Source organism: Athene cunicularia, assembly GCF_003259725.1.
Source record: "Athene cunicularia isolate RWA chromosome 17 unlocalized genomic scaffold, athCun1 chr17_part1, whole genome shotgun sequence".
Lineage (NCBI taxonomy): Eukaryota > Metazoa > Chordata > Aves > Strigiformes > Strigidae > Athene > Athene cunicularia.
This window is the reverse complement of record NW_020799122.1, coordinates 12,093,902-12,107,354: the sequence shown is the minus strand read 5'-3', so window position 1 is coordinate 12,107,354 and position 13,453 is coordinate 12,093,902. Positions and strand designations below refer to the sequence as shown.

General features: G+C 63.8%; 1 protein-coding gene across 2 annotated transcripts in view; it reads right to left on the bottom strand.

Moving 5' to 3' along the window:
- Positions 1-9,304, bottom strand: part of MAMDC4 (MAM domain containing 4) — an 11,556-nt gene extending 2,252 nt beyond the window's left edge. The window contains exons 1-24 of one of the 2 annotated variants that reach the window (XM_026860427.1): positions 8,999-9,304; positions 8,254-8,367; positions 7,759-7,932; positions 7,401-7,526; positions 6,978-7,123; positions 6,765-6,849; positions 6,428-6,556; positions 6,035-6,181; positions 5,741-5,835; positions 5,280-5,438; positions 4,576-4,660; positions 3,989-4,138; positions 3,733-3,840; positions 3,409-3,540; positions 2,975-3,105; positions 2,768-2,873; positions 2,360-2,476; positions 1,998-2,132; positions 1,755-1,885; positions 1,462-1,678; positions 969-1,106; positions 750-871; positions 542-632; positions 108-254 (exon numbers count right to left, since the gene is read on the bottom strand). In XM_026860427.1, the coding sequence (XP_026716228.1) occupies positions 108-254; positions 542-632; positions 750-871; positions 969-1,106; positions 1,462-1,678; positions 1,755-1,885; positions 1,998-2,132; positions 2,360-2,476; positions 2,768-2,873; positions 2,975-3,105; positions 3,409-3,540; positions 3,733-3,840; positions 3,989-4,138; positions 4,576-4,660; positions 5,280-5,438; positions 5,741-5,835; positions 6,035-6,181; positions 6,428-6,556; positions 6,765-6,849; positions 6,978-7,123; positions 7,401-7,526; positions 7,759-7,932; positions 8,254-8,367; positions 8,999-9,263 (3,250 nt within the window). In that variant the 5' untranslated portion in view covers positions 9,264-9,304. The remainder of the gene's footprint in view (positions 1-107; positions 255-541; positions 633-749; positions 872-968; positions 1,107-1,461; positions 1,679-1,754; positions 1,886-1,997; positions 2,133-2,359; positions 2,477-2,767; positions 2,874-2,974; positions 3,106-3,408; positions 3,541-3,732; positions 3,841-3,988; positions 4,139-4,575; positions 4,661-5,279; positions 5,439-5,740; positions 5,836-6,034; positions 6,182-6,427; positions 6,557-6,764; positions 6,850-6,977; positions 7,124-7,400; positions 7,527-7,758; positions 7,933-8,253; positions 8,368-8,998) is intronic. The other variant, XM_026860428.1, reaches the window with a different exon arrangement.
- Between the last annotated feature and the right edge of the window lie 4,149 nt (positions 9,305-13,453).

Sequence of the window (13,453 nt, the reverse complement as noted above, 5' to 3'; positions counted from 1 at the left end):
CCGGGACATACTGGAGAAGACATTCATGGGTGACCCCATCCATCCCCAGCTCCTCTTCCTCATTCCAGCCATGCCAGGGTGCCCTGGGAGGGATGGGTGTCTCCTACCATTCTTTGTGCCCAGGGTGTGATCCTGCTCAGGGCCGGGGTACTTAGCAAGGGGGACCCCGCTCTTCCAGCCCCAGGCGAAGCCCTGCAGGTGGGGGTCCGAGGGGCTGCTCCAGCCGCACATGTCCTGCTCGAAGTCACAAGATGCTGGGAGGAAAGGGGGGGCTATGATAGACCCAGTGCTGCAGGCACCCACTGCCCTGCACTGCCTGGTGGGAGACTGGGGGCAAGGGGGGGGGAATGTCTGCCCCCAGCACCCTCCCCACTGCCCCCAGCTTTGGGCCAGGCCCAGCTCAGGGCAGGAGCATGGTGCCCAGTGGCCACAGCTGAGCCATGATGGCTAGGACAGGCTGTCTCCATCCCCATGGCCACATGCCCCCATGGGGTGACCTGTCCAGCCCATAGTGCCCCCCCCCTGCAGCATGGGCTCTCACCTGGCTCAGGGCAGGGTCCATCCGACACATGCAGGTCATCCAGTGCGATGTACCCTTGGTTGCTCCCAGCTCCCACTGCCTCGAATATTACCTGGCAGAGAGGTGGGCAGGGTGGCACGCTGAGACTGGCAACTGCCATGCACCACTAGTCACACCCAGCCTGTCCCCCTCCCAGCCACAGGGTTCCGAGTACCCTGGCCCATCTCACCTGCCAGTCTCCATCGGGCCGGACAGTGACGTGGCCACGGTGCCACATGTCCCCTTCCATGGTGCTCACGCCCATCACCTTCCTCCGCACCCCACTCTGCTCCATGAAGATCCCCAGAGAGCCTGTCCAGGGCACCCACCATGGAGGGACGGTCCAGGGCCATGCTGTGCCGGAACCCCACCCAACTGGAGGTGACCCCGGGGGGGTCATGGTGCTCACCTGGGGTCCCGGCGCTCAGCTGGTACCAGAAGGCCAGGCACTGGGTGGGTGCAGAGGGCCGGTAGGGCTGGGAGGTGAGGGCAGCCACGTGCCCCGCAGGCAGGGAGCCCCTGCCTGTGCTCACCACCATGTAATGGCCTGGGAGAGAGAAGCCCCCACGCTGTGACCCCCACCCAGTCTTGCTGGGGGTGCACCAGGGCACTGCTGGGGTTGGGGAGCCCTGGGGCTGGGAAACTGCATTTGGGGAGCCCCAGGATTGGAGAGTCCCATACAGTAGTGCCTTCTGCACATCCTGGGCAGAACAGGCAGAGCAGGCAAGGAGGGTGGGTAGGGCACTGAGTGCAGGTAGGGCAGGCAGGACACAAGGCAGGTGACAGGCAGGGCAGGGAAGGCAGGCAGGACACAGGGCAGGCAGGGCACGGGGCAAGTAGGCAGGGAAGGAGGGCAGGTAGCAGGGCTCCTGCAGAGCCCCAACAAGCTGTGGCCACGGTACCTGCCGTGGTGCCAGTCGTGTGGTCAGCCGCAGGGCCAGCTGTGGTGCCCGTGCCGTTGCTCTGCCAGAGCCAACTGTGCTGCCCACTGGCTGCCAGCCCACAGCTGCCTGCCTCAAAGGAGCAGGAGAGCTCAGCCCCACAGGGCCCCGCCGTCAGCACAAGGTCATCCAGCGCCATGTCCCCCAGGAACCCATTCCGCAGAGCCTCGAAGGCCACCTGCCACCAAGACAGCAGTGTCAGACTGCCCAGCACCCCGCCAGCACCCGGTGGCATGGGGGGACCTGGCCCTCACCCGGTATCGCCGCCGGCCTGTGGCAGGCAGTGTTGCCCATCCCCGGTGCCAGACACTGCCCTGGGTCCCCCGGCGGGTCCAGAGCACTGTCTCTTCCACTCCCTCCAACTGCATCTTGAGGTTCAGGGTGCCTGGGCAGAGGGAAGCATCAGGCAGCTGTCCTGCACCCTGCGGGGACCCCGCTGTCCCCAGGGGAGGGGAGCCCAGCTGGGCACCCTGGGAAGGTGCCAAGGGGCTGCGTACCAATCTGCGGGCCAGCCAAGCGGTACCAGAAGGAGAGGCAGCGCGGGGTGGTAGTGGGCTCTTGGCTGTAGGTGATGATCTGTGCCTGCTGCCCGCGGCTCCACGGCACAGAGGGGTCCGCAGCCAAGAAGTAGCCTAAGTGTCAGGGACAGCCAGGGTGGACGGGACACAGACATGGGTGCTCCAAGCTGTGCCCGCAGCACCCACACCAGATCTGGGTGCCCCTGGGCTGCCCTGGCTGAGCTCGCCCTGCGGGCATGGGGCTGCTTGAAGAGTGCAGGGCACATCTGGGCCCTGGGTACAGGAGGCTGCAGGGTGCCCTGGGCTGCCCGGGGTCCCCAGGAGAGGAGCCAGTCCCTTACCTGAGCCAGTGGTGTGGTCGGAGCCCTGCCCCTGCCCCATGCCACGGACCCATTTGAAGTCACTGGACTGATCCTGGTACCAGCCACACATGCCTCTCTCAAAGTTGCAGGACAGTTCTGGCCAGAGAGAGGTGACGGTGGTGAAGGAGTGAGATAAGGCACCTCAAAAGCAAATGGGTCCTCCAAATGTCCCTTTCCCTCTGCTCGCCTCCCTGCTCCCCAGGTTCACCCCATGCAGGCTTGACCCTGATCCCAGGGCTTCCGCACCGTGGTCCTATCCCTGGGCTGGGGACAGGGTGACAGTCCCCAAGCATCCCCCATAGGGGTGTCACCATTCCCCCATGGGCAGGGGACCAGCATCCCCTCCTGCCTGCAGCCGTCCTCCCTGCCCATGTGCCCTGACTGTACCTGTGGCCCCTGGTGGCACCATGTTGAGGTGGCACTGCACAAATGTCACGTTGTCGATGGCTGCACTCGCCGAGTCCTGCAGATCCACCAGCCCCAGCAGCTCGACCTGGGGAAGCATGGTGGCTGCGGTGAGCCCAGGGTGCCAGGCAGCACTCGCGCTACCGTGTTGACAGCCCCCCAGACTGGTCTCTGTGTCCCCGGGTGCACCTGGAAGGCTCGGGTCCTCTCTCCCATCAGGACACGGACGTGTCCCTGGGCAGTGCCGCTGGGTCCCTGCATGTGCCAGGCCAGATGGGTGGTGCCAGTGGTGTGATCTGCGATGCTGACGGCAAGGAAGCCTGGCACGAGAGGCGGTGCAGATCCTGCAGGCACTGGCAGCCCCCAGCCACCCCCTGGAAGCCCCCCGTGGCCCCAGTACCCCCCCAGTCCATGGTCACAGGGAACAGGGACACCCCAGCTCCAGGATGGTGTGATGGGGCAAAGTGGTGCTGGGAGAGGCAGCAAAGGCAGGCATGGGGGACCGCTCTGCCAGGGTGGAGCAGGGAGTGGGCAGGGCACCCCGGGTGAGCTGGCTTGGGCAGGGAGCAGGCAGAGCACCCTGGGGCCAGGCAGGGCATCCTGGGACGGGGCAGAGGCATTACCTTGGGGGCCGCTGTGGATGTGGTAGCTCATCTCCATGGCACAGGCGGGTCCGGAGGGGCCCAGCAGAGGCGTGCGTGCCTTCGCAGCAGCCACCATCTGTCCTTCTCCTGCCTGGAGGGCCAGGAAAGCCCCTGGGCACAAAACATCCTGAGAGATTGGAGCAGTGGCCCCAGCCCAGCACCCTGCCCAGGTATCACCCCCACTAGTCCTGCAGTGGCACTCAGGCACCCCAGCCAGGCGGGACCAGGGAGTCCCTGCACCCTGGGAGCTCCTGCAGTGCTGGGGACCAAAGAGCATCATCTCATCAATGGGAACAGCCTCACCTGTGAGGACGGTGTCAGCGAGCTCAGTGCCCCTTTGCACGCCCCAGCGCAGCCGCCCCACGCTGACATCACGCCAGCCCCCGTCCCCCTCCTCGAAGGTGGTTGCTCCTGTGAAAGCCCAGGCTCAGCCCCATCAGGCCACCACGTTTCCCAGGGGCTGTACGTCCATGTCACCCAGCCGTGCCAGACAAGGGGTGCCTGGGTCTCCCCTGCTGCCTGGCTGCTGGGCTGCCTGGAGCCCGCCTGTGGCTCTCACCGCAGCGCTTCTCGTCGGAGCCATCGGCACACGTCTCAGAGAAGTCACAGGCCAGCTCCGCGCCAATGCAGCCCCCGCTGTCACAGGCCACCTCCTCAGCCGTGCAGGGGCCAGCACCCACCCGGCTCGGCATCGTGGTCAAAGGTTTCTCTGATGGTGAAACAACCCGGGACGGAGAGTGGTGGCTCTTGAGAGGGCCCGGCAGCACCCCCAGCGTCACCCCTTCGAGCTGCGGTCCCCTGTCCCTGAGCTCTCCATTTCCCCAAGCCCCATCCCTGCCCTGCCCGGCCAGCTGCCACCAGGTGAAGGGGAACAAGGGCATCGGTGAGAGCTGCCTGTGTGACATGGCCCTGGCAGGAGGCTTTGACACATGGGATTGAGTGTCACAGCTGCAGGGCAAGGACACCAGGGGCTGCGGGCCCCAAGGCAAGTACTTGCCATGCTGCACTCAGGATGGTCACTGTGATGAGCAGAGGGATGGTCAGACCCTGCGCTGGGTCCTTTTGGGATGGTGCCATGGGCACAGGACACCTGGGGACCACCGGTCCTGCCAGAGCAGGAGTGGGGGATGCTGCCCGCTGGCTCACCCTGCTCCTGCTTGCAGCCCGGAGACAGGATCAAGTCATCAATGGCCACGGTCCCTGCGCTGCCAGCCACCCCCTCGATCAGCACCTGCAGGGATGTCAGCATGGGCTCTGGCACAATATGGCAGAGCTGAGCAACAGCACTGGGCATGGGGGGACACCAGGGAGAGTGGGACAGAGGGAACTCAGCTCCTGTGATCTTCCCCTGGGAAGGGGCTCAGAAGGAGCAGGGTGATGCTGCAGCTGGGAGGGGTGTGTAGGGTGGGCTAGCACGGCCACGGCAGGCTTGGGGTAGTGGTGCTGCCCCTGCACACAGCCATGGCCTGTTGCTGTGTGTAGGGGTGCTCTTGGAGTGCCATCAGAGTGCCCTCGGGGTGCCCTCGGGATGCTCTCCAGGGCCAGATGGGAGGGGTTGGGTCATGTGGGTGGCCGTGGGGGACAGCAGACAGGATGGTGGGAAGGCACGGGGTGACATGGCATGGATAAAGACAGCCCCCCCATCCCCTTCCAGTGGGGTGGTCCCTGGGCTGGAGGGGCTGGTAGGGGGATTGAGAGGTGTGGGCACATGGCCATGAGGGTGGCACATGCCAGCACCAGAGGCCCAGCTCTGGTGTCCAGTTCCCAGTTCAACCCAGTCCCATGGGTGCATACTGGGAGTGGCCCAGTGCCCCTCACCCCACAGGCAGCCCAGCACGGTGCCAGCCCACCTTGAAGCTCTCTGTCACATTGAAGTCCACTCTCTCCCGGACCCAGAAGCTGCCCAGGTCCCCTGTCCTCTCCCTCACCAGCTGCTTGGTGGATTTGGTCATGTAGGAGATGCTGAGGCTGCTCGTGGCCGAGCCATGGAGGTGGCAGTACAGCATGAGCTGGGGAGGCAGAGGGGAAAAACTGAGCCCTGAAGCTTCAGCACAGGGCCATGCAGCCCCCCACACCCCATGGCATGACTGCTGCCCCGTAGGATGATCACAGAAATGGGGCTGGAGGAGCTCAGAGCTCCCAATGGGCACCAGAGATGTCACCAAACCACCCCCAAAAATCTGCTGCCCATCCTAGCAAAGGGCCAACTGCAGCCCCAGACCCAAGTGGGGGTCCCCACAGCTGGGTGCCCTGTCCCCCACCACTGCCATGCCCACACAGGCTGTGATGCAGGGTCCTGGCTGTGACTCACAGAGCAAGAGTTGGTGGCCTGGAAAGTGGGACTGCTGAGCCGTGCCGTGCCGCTGGCAGCTGTGGCTGAGGAACTGCCTACGTGGAGGAAAAAACCTGTGGAAGACACCAGAAAGGGGATGAGTGGTGCCAGGCCGAGTGTGCGGGTGCAAGATGGTGTTTTCCTGGCACAACCTTAAGCCAAGTCCAGGTGTGTGTTAGCGCAGGGGCCAGAGGGCCCATCTGCCCCAGGGCCAGTGATGCCCCAGGGACCTGTGGTGGTGTTTCCCTGGGGTGCCAGTGCCCAGCCACGCACCTGCCCTGCTGTTATTGCTGTGATCCCGCATGGGGATGCTGTAGCCAGTCCCCAGGTTCAGGCTCGTGTTCCTCTCCCATGCTGGCTGTCCGACCTCTGCCACCCAGCTGCAGAGATCTTGCTCAAAGGAGCAGAGGGTGAAGGACTCTGTGGGGAGAGAGGGAGAGCAGAGTGACACAGGGACAGCAGGTCCCAGCCCTCCCCCCAACAAGGAGGTTCCTTCAATGGGCTGGGCTGATGCCACTCCCCACCCCAAATCCTGCACAGCTGGGGGGCAGAGTCGGGGTCACCCCTGCCAGCCCCATGGCCTGACTTTGGGTAGACCCTCAGCCCATCCATATGGTTGGGGGGCCAGTGGGCAGGACCCCCCTCCCCAGGGCCAGGGATGCTCACTGCACGATGTTGGATCCTCATCCGAGCCATCCCCGCAGTCGTCAGTGCCATCGCAGAAGCGGTGCTGTGCCAGACAGGAGCCCCGTCCGCAGCGGCTCTCCTCTGCCCCGCAGAGCTGCTGCCCGGGCTCTGGGGCAGTGTCACACACTGTCAGCAGACGGCTGGCCCCACAGGGGGCCCCTCATATCCCTCCCTGGGGTGGCTCAAGATATAAGCTATTGCACCCTTCCCCATGTCCTGACCAGGGCAAGGTGCCCCTGAGACCCAGCAGGCAGCAGGAGAGCTCCCCCGGGGGCAAAGCCCAAACTGGTCTCACCCCAGTGGATGCGGGACTCACCCTGCACGCCACAGTTCCTGAAGACAATGTCATCAAGCACCAGCTCTGCCTCGTGTGTGGGCAGTTGTGTCAGGGTGAAGATGAGCTGCCAACAAGAGCAGGGGGATGGCGTGAGCTGAGCACCCGGGCAGCCTCGGCCCCTGGGGCATCACCTGGCCCCTCTGGCCCCAGCTCGTGGGGATGGTGCCAGGTGCCAGCACTGCCCTGTCTCACCTGGAACTGCTCCGCTATGCGGCCTGGGTAGGCAACCAGCTGGTGCCAGCCCTCGCCTTCACGCTTGGGGCTCTGCCACAGCCCCACCACCTCGTCCCTGTATGCCATGGCCAGCCGCAGCACCGGCCACTCTGTCTGGTTGAGCCCTGTGGGGAGCCCCAAAACACAGTCCTTGGCACCCTGGGGGGTACCTGCGAGGATGAACCGAGCCCCGCCACCTCTGGGGACTGGAGCCAGGGCCCCATCAGCTCTGCCTGCAGAGCATGAAAGAGGTGAGCGGGATGGCAAAGACCCATCCTGAGGTGCCAGTGGCTCTGTCCCTACCATGGGCAGATGGATCCGTCCCTCCCCACAGCCCCCCACCATCATTTCTCTGTGTCTGGTACCCCAAGGCCCGTCCATGCTCACCATGGGCACCCTCACTGCTTCCCGAGAGGTGGTACCAGGCTCTGATCTCACATGTGGCGGCTGCTTCCCGCATCACCGGTGACCGGAGCCAGGCCGTGGCTGTGGTCTTTGTTGGGGGGGACACAGTCACCATGAACCACCCTGGGGAAGGCAGAGAGCAGAGCAGGGGCTGCAGCCCCATGAGATGGCACTGAAGCTGTGCCCGGCACCACTCCTGCCCCACCATGTGTCTGCTTGATCCCCTCCACCCTACAAGGATGGGCAGGGCACAGACATCCATCCCCTCCATCCTGGCTTCAGGGCACCCATGGCCCAGAGGTGCGGTGCTGCGGGCATCCAGAGCTCACTCGCCAGCTGAGCACCTCCCGCTTACCCAGGTTGGTGCCCACAGTGTGGTCTGAGTGGGGCCCTGTGCCCCACGTGGCCAGGCTGGCCCGGCTCCGGACCCATCTGTAAGCTGAGGTGCTCTCATCCTGCCAGCCACAGTCACCTTCCTCAAAATCACAGGTGAAGGGTGTGCCCAGCACTGCCGAGCCCCACAGGTACCCTGAGGGCATGGAGATGGGGTGTCAGGGAAGGGCTGGGTCCACCCTGGGCTCCTGCAACCACCCTGGGGACCTGCACCCACCCTGGGCTCCTGCACCCACCCTAAGGGACCCGAGTCCAGCCTAAGGACCTATGTCCACCCCAGGGACCTGCACCCACCTGGAGGACCTGCACCCACCTCAGTGACCCACACCCACCCTGGACACTTGCACCCACCCTGGGACCTGCAGCCACCCCAGGGACCTGCACCCACAATGCCCCTAGCTCCATTGCCTGCTCTCGGCCAGGAGTGGGGTCAGAGGAGGAGGGGGCCGGCACCCACCACACTGGTTCTCATCGGAGCAGTTGCTGCAGTCACAGACGAAGTTGCAGAGCTGCTCGGCCGTGCTGCTGCAGCTGTTGATGACTATGGACCCGCTGGGGAGGACAGTCCTGGCTATGGGACAGACAATGGGGCTGAAAACCCCACAAGGATCTGGGCACGGTGCCCATGGCGGGTGACAGAGGGCACACGCGGCCTGCAGGTGACATTTGTCTGGGTTTCCCAGTGTGGGACCCTTCTGGGGGGAGTGCTGACCTCCCAGAGGCACTGTCCCTTGGACAGGACCCCTTGCCACTGCTCCAGTGCCCCCACCTCCCACATCTCCCACTTTGCCATCTCCCACCACCAACCCCACTCCCATGTGCCCTCAGGGTGCCAGAGCCCCCAGGGCAGGGGCACTGACCCTCTGGACTGGTATATAAAACCCCTGCTCCAAGTCTCAGCCCCTGGTTTGGGGGAAACAGGAAAATTTGGGCATTTTCCTATCCACACTGAGCAAAGCCACTGACAATACCCAGCCTGGCTCTAGTGCTTGGCCTGGGAACCCCAGGCTGACCTTCACCAGCAGAGCCCAGAAGGTTTTACTGGGTTGTGTCTGCCTCAACACCCCAGAGCGCAGCCCCCCAGGCTGGGGGAAGCAACAATCCCCACGGGAGCCCAAGCTGGGGAGGGACAGAGTGGAGCAGCCAGCGCTGCAGCCCCTTCCCTCCCCGCAGCACGACCCCCCCGTGTCAGCAGAGCTCACCCAGCAGCAGCAGGAGGGCGAGCGCTGCCTGTCCGGACATCTTGGCCTCAGGGCTGCAGCGACGGTAAAATAGAGCCAGGAGAGGCACGGGGCTGGTGGGGGAAGCCACGCCGTGAGCCCAGAGCTGGAATCTGCTCCCCAGGACCTGCCCCGCGTTGGACTTCAGCCCCATCGTTATCAGCTTCCCAGTGGGGTTTATGGCGAGGCAGTTCGCAGGGCTGGGACAGCCACCTGTGGTCCTGCTGTCCGGCACCGCTGCTGACATCACCGGCAGCAAGCTGGCAGCTCTGCAACCCCAGTAGACCTCCGGATGCTTTGCGCCTCCAAACCCCTCCTCTTTGGCCCTCCTTTTCCAACTAGGACAAGATGCTGGGTGCCACCCTGACTGGGACAGGGTCAGTTAGCATGGTCCAGGGGCACACACTGGCTTGGTGAGGGGAAAGGCCACTTCTTCCTCCTGAGCTGGTGATGCTGCCAGCCCTGGGGGAGAAGCTGGCACCTCTGCAGGGGCATGGGTGCTGTGCCAGCTGCCTGGGCTGTATTGTGTCTAACCACAGGAATAAACAGACCCTGAGCATAAGGAGCAGTGGAAGAGCCTTTGGGTGCAGGGCATAGCCTTTGGATGGGAGGCATGGGCTGGCAGTTGGGTGCACCCTGGCCAGGGAGGGCAGTGGGAATGGGGTGCAAGGAGCAACCACAAGGCAGGAAAGGCATAAATGGGTCATGATGCACCAGGCAATGGTGAGCCATGGCAGGCGGGGATCCTTAGGACTGGCACGGGGTTTAACCATAAAAACATTGGAGCTCTGAATTCAGAACAAAACTGGAGACTCAGGACAGGCTGGGAGAGGAAGCAGAGACAGGCAAGACATGCAGGAGGAGTCTGTCCCAGCACACAGCTGAGCTGCCCTTGCCAAAAGCCGGGACTCCAGCACACCCCAGCCCAAGACCCGTGGGGGCAGTCCCCCAGGATGCACCGATGGCAGGCAGGAGGGGGTTCTCAGTCTGCCTGGTATGGGCAGAACAGCCTGGAAGCCCTGTGCTCCCACTGCCACGTGCAGTCTGTGCAGCAGCCGCTTTGGGAGGATGCCCAGGCCAGCGCAGAGCCTGGCAGGCTGCCTGAAGTGCTCCTTCCCCAGCCTCCTGGCAGCCTCTCTCAACAGCCTGGGGGCCCAGAGGTGCCATCGGCAGGAGCCACCCCTCACCCCTGCCAGCACTACTCTGTCTGGCAGGAACATCTCAGCACCCAGCTCACAACTGCCAGAGGGTGAAGGAGCACAGCTCTAGGGCCACAACCAGATCACTCCTGGGGCAGAACAACCCTGGCAGAGCCCCAGGAAGGGCTGTTCAGCCTGGAAGTAGCGTGGCTCAGCAACCAGAGCCCCATATGGCACTGCTGGAGCTGCCTGCTGATGGCAAGCACTGCCCCTGCCTCGGTTTCCCCACTTGGAGAAGCTGCTGCCAGGGCTCATGGGGGCTACGCTGCCCCAGGGTAGCCCTCCTGCTTCTGCTGCCAGCAGCCCCTGTGCCCCGTTGCTGAAGGCTGAGTGTGGAGGTTTCTCCCCTCCTAGCCAATGGCCTTGGACAGCACAATTGCATCAGGCACAGTAAAATGCAGGGTTCAGCTCCCTTCCCCAGCATGAGCCATGACGGGCAGAGGCCAGCAACACTGTGTCCTCCCAGCCTGGGCACCCTGGGGCTGGCAGAAGCTGCAGGCAGCCCTGCTCACCCCCTGCTGCCTGGAAAACTGGCAGGCACCAAACTGACCATGAGCCAGTGCCACGGCCTCCAGCAAAGCAGCCACCAGCCTCCCAGGTGCACAGGCAGAGCATCTCCAGCAGGTCTGATCCCTCTCCTCTGCACTGGGGAGACACAGGGATGCTGGGCACCAGTACGAGATTTGGGTGTACTGGAGCAGATCTAGCTAAGGGGCTGTGACAATGACAGAGGGACTGGACTTCCCTCGAGGAGAGGCTGAGAGAGCTGGAGGTGCTTGGTCTCATAAGATAAGGTGCAGGGAGATGTCACCCATGTGTATAAAGACCCAGCAGGAGGAAGCAAAAAGCCAGCCTCTTCCGAGGAGCAAGTGCCCCATGAAAGGACGAGGGTAACAACAACAAAGTGAGAACATGAAACATCACTTAATCTTAAGAAAAAACTTTTCTCCTGTGAGGTTCATCAAAACCAAGCAGGTTGGCCAGGCTGCTGTGGGGTCTGCATCCGTGGAGATGCCCAAAACCCACCTGGCCACAGCCCGGGGCAACCTGCTGCTGCCAGCCCTGCGGGGCAGGGGAGGGATGACACCTCCCGAGGCGCCTCCAAGGTCTGTGATCCAGGGACTTGAGGGGAAGCTCTGCTCCTCCATGTGACCAACACAAGGCACTCAGCCCCCACCTAACAGCCACCCGTGTTCAGTGCACACCTGATTGTTGGGCGACATCCACCCCAGCATGAAGGAAGTGGTAAACACCTTGCTGGGCACAGCAAAGCTACTTTTGTAGAGTGAGTCAGTGCAACCTAATGTGTGTCCAGGGCACATGGACTTAGCCCCCCGTTTTCTTCCCCCTCCACCAGCTTGCAAGGCTGATGGGCATGATCCTCCTCAGGAAACAGCTCCAGCCCTGAGCCACCAGGCAGGCAGTGGGCCCTGCAGCCCCAGCCTGGCCCATGAAGCTCATCCCCATCTACCATGATCTTTTGAGTTCGGCGCAGGACACCGGGCACAGGGGCTGAGCTTCAGCAGGTTGTTCTGGCCCTGCACAGCTCCAGGTAGAGGATCCATCTCCTGTCTAGATGCCTGCATCCCCGATGGCAAGAGGGGAAGGCAGGGTGGCAGCAGCAGGCAAAGCAGACAGGCAGGAACTGGGAGCAAACAGAATCACAGCCCAAGTGAAACAGGGCTGGGGACATGGAGTGGTGAGGTTCCTCCAGCCCCAACCTTGTATGGGATGGCAACTGAGCAATTCACCTTCCCAACCTGACCTGCACGTCCCCCTCAAGCTCTCCTGCCACCAAAGGCTCCAGCAGCTTTTCCCAGTCTCACCACCCAGCTCTTCACTGGAAGTCTAAGTGGAGTCTCCCTGGGAAATACTGAGGGACAGGAGCCAGTCCTGCCTGTCCAGGAGGATGCTCTACCTCATGGTGTGACCAGCTGCCTGGGTGGGAATGAGTTTGTTCTTCCAAACCATGCTCCCAGGCAGCTCGGCTCCCTCCCAGCAGGAGATGAGGGTGTTCCTTCCCCTAGGACCACCTTGCCCTTCCCTCTGCCAGGCGTGGGCGCCCACTGCTTTCTCCTTCCCTGCCTTAGCCCTTCTCAAGGCTAGTTCTGACACACTTTCTGCTGCCCCCACCCCAGACCCTGCCAGGTCTGGGGTCAGGCCCCCCACAAGTGGCTGGAAAACCGAGGGGGGGGAGTCACCCCCATTGTGGGTGACTGGGCACAACCCAGAACCAGGGGAAGGTGCAGGCTGAGCTGTGAACATGTGACCACGCAAGGAACTGTGCTCCCAACGTGTTTAATTCTCACATACACACGTGGGACAAACCCCCTCGCCACCAGGGAGACCAGGACAGAGCACCCACCAGCTGCACCGAGGCTTTACCGCGCCACGCTGGGGAGGTGGGGAGCACCCACGGCGCGTGGGAAGCCGGGTGACAGCAGAGAACAGACGAGTTCAACACAAAGAAAAACAGGAGAACCCAGAGCACGGGGAGCCTGCTGCCACTGCTCCGGCGCTGGATCCGGCTGTGCCAGCTTCAGGCTGGCGCCGCTGCCCAGCCAGAGCAAGTCAGTAGCCTTCGTCTGCCCAGGTGATCTCATAGTCTGGGTACTTGGCTTTCAGCTTCTCCGTAGTCACGGAGTGGTCCGCTCGCCCAAATCCCTGGCAGAGGAGAGAGGGTCCAAAGTAGAGGCAGCGCAGTTACGACCTGTGGGAGAGCTTGGCGAAGCCCTGGGGCAGCTCGCCGACAGCGGATGCCCCAGCAGCACCCCCCGGCAGCAGACGGTGCTGCTGAGCCCGTGCCAGCTCCAAGCCCTCGGTGGCAGTGGCTCAGGACACGGGCAGCTCAGCCCGGCCCCCGCTGCCAGACAGCGCGGCACGGCAACCGGGCTGAGGGATGGAGCCACCCCGGGGCTGGGAAAACCGGCACCCGGCATCCCCGATACCCTCCTGGGGCACTCCCGAAGGGACGTGGGCACCCCCAGCCAGGCCCCGGCGGCACCCTCTGCCCTTCGGCCCGGCCCTTCTGCTCCCGAGGGGACCCGGTGTCGGTCCAGCCAGCGGCAGCGGTACCGGCAGGGGCGCTCGTGCTGCCGTCGGGAGGCGGAGAAGGCGCGTCCACGGGTGGGTGCATCCCCCGTCCCCCCCCCGCGGCGCCTCGCTTACCACCGAGTACCCGTAGACGTGGATCTTCCTCTCCTGGGGGCGGTGGGAGAGGCGGCCGCCCCCCAGGCAC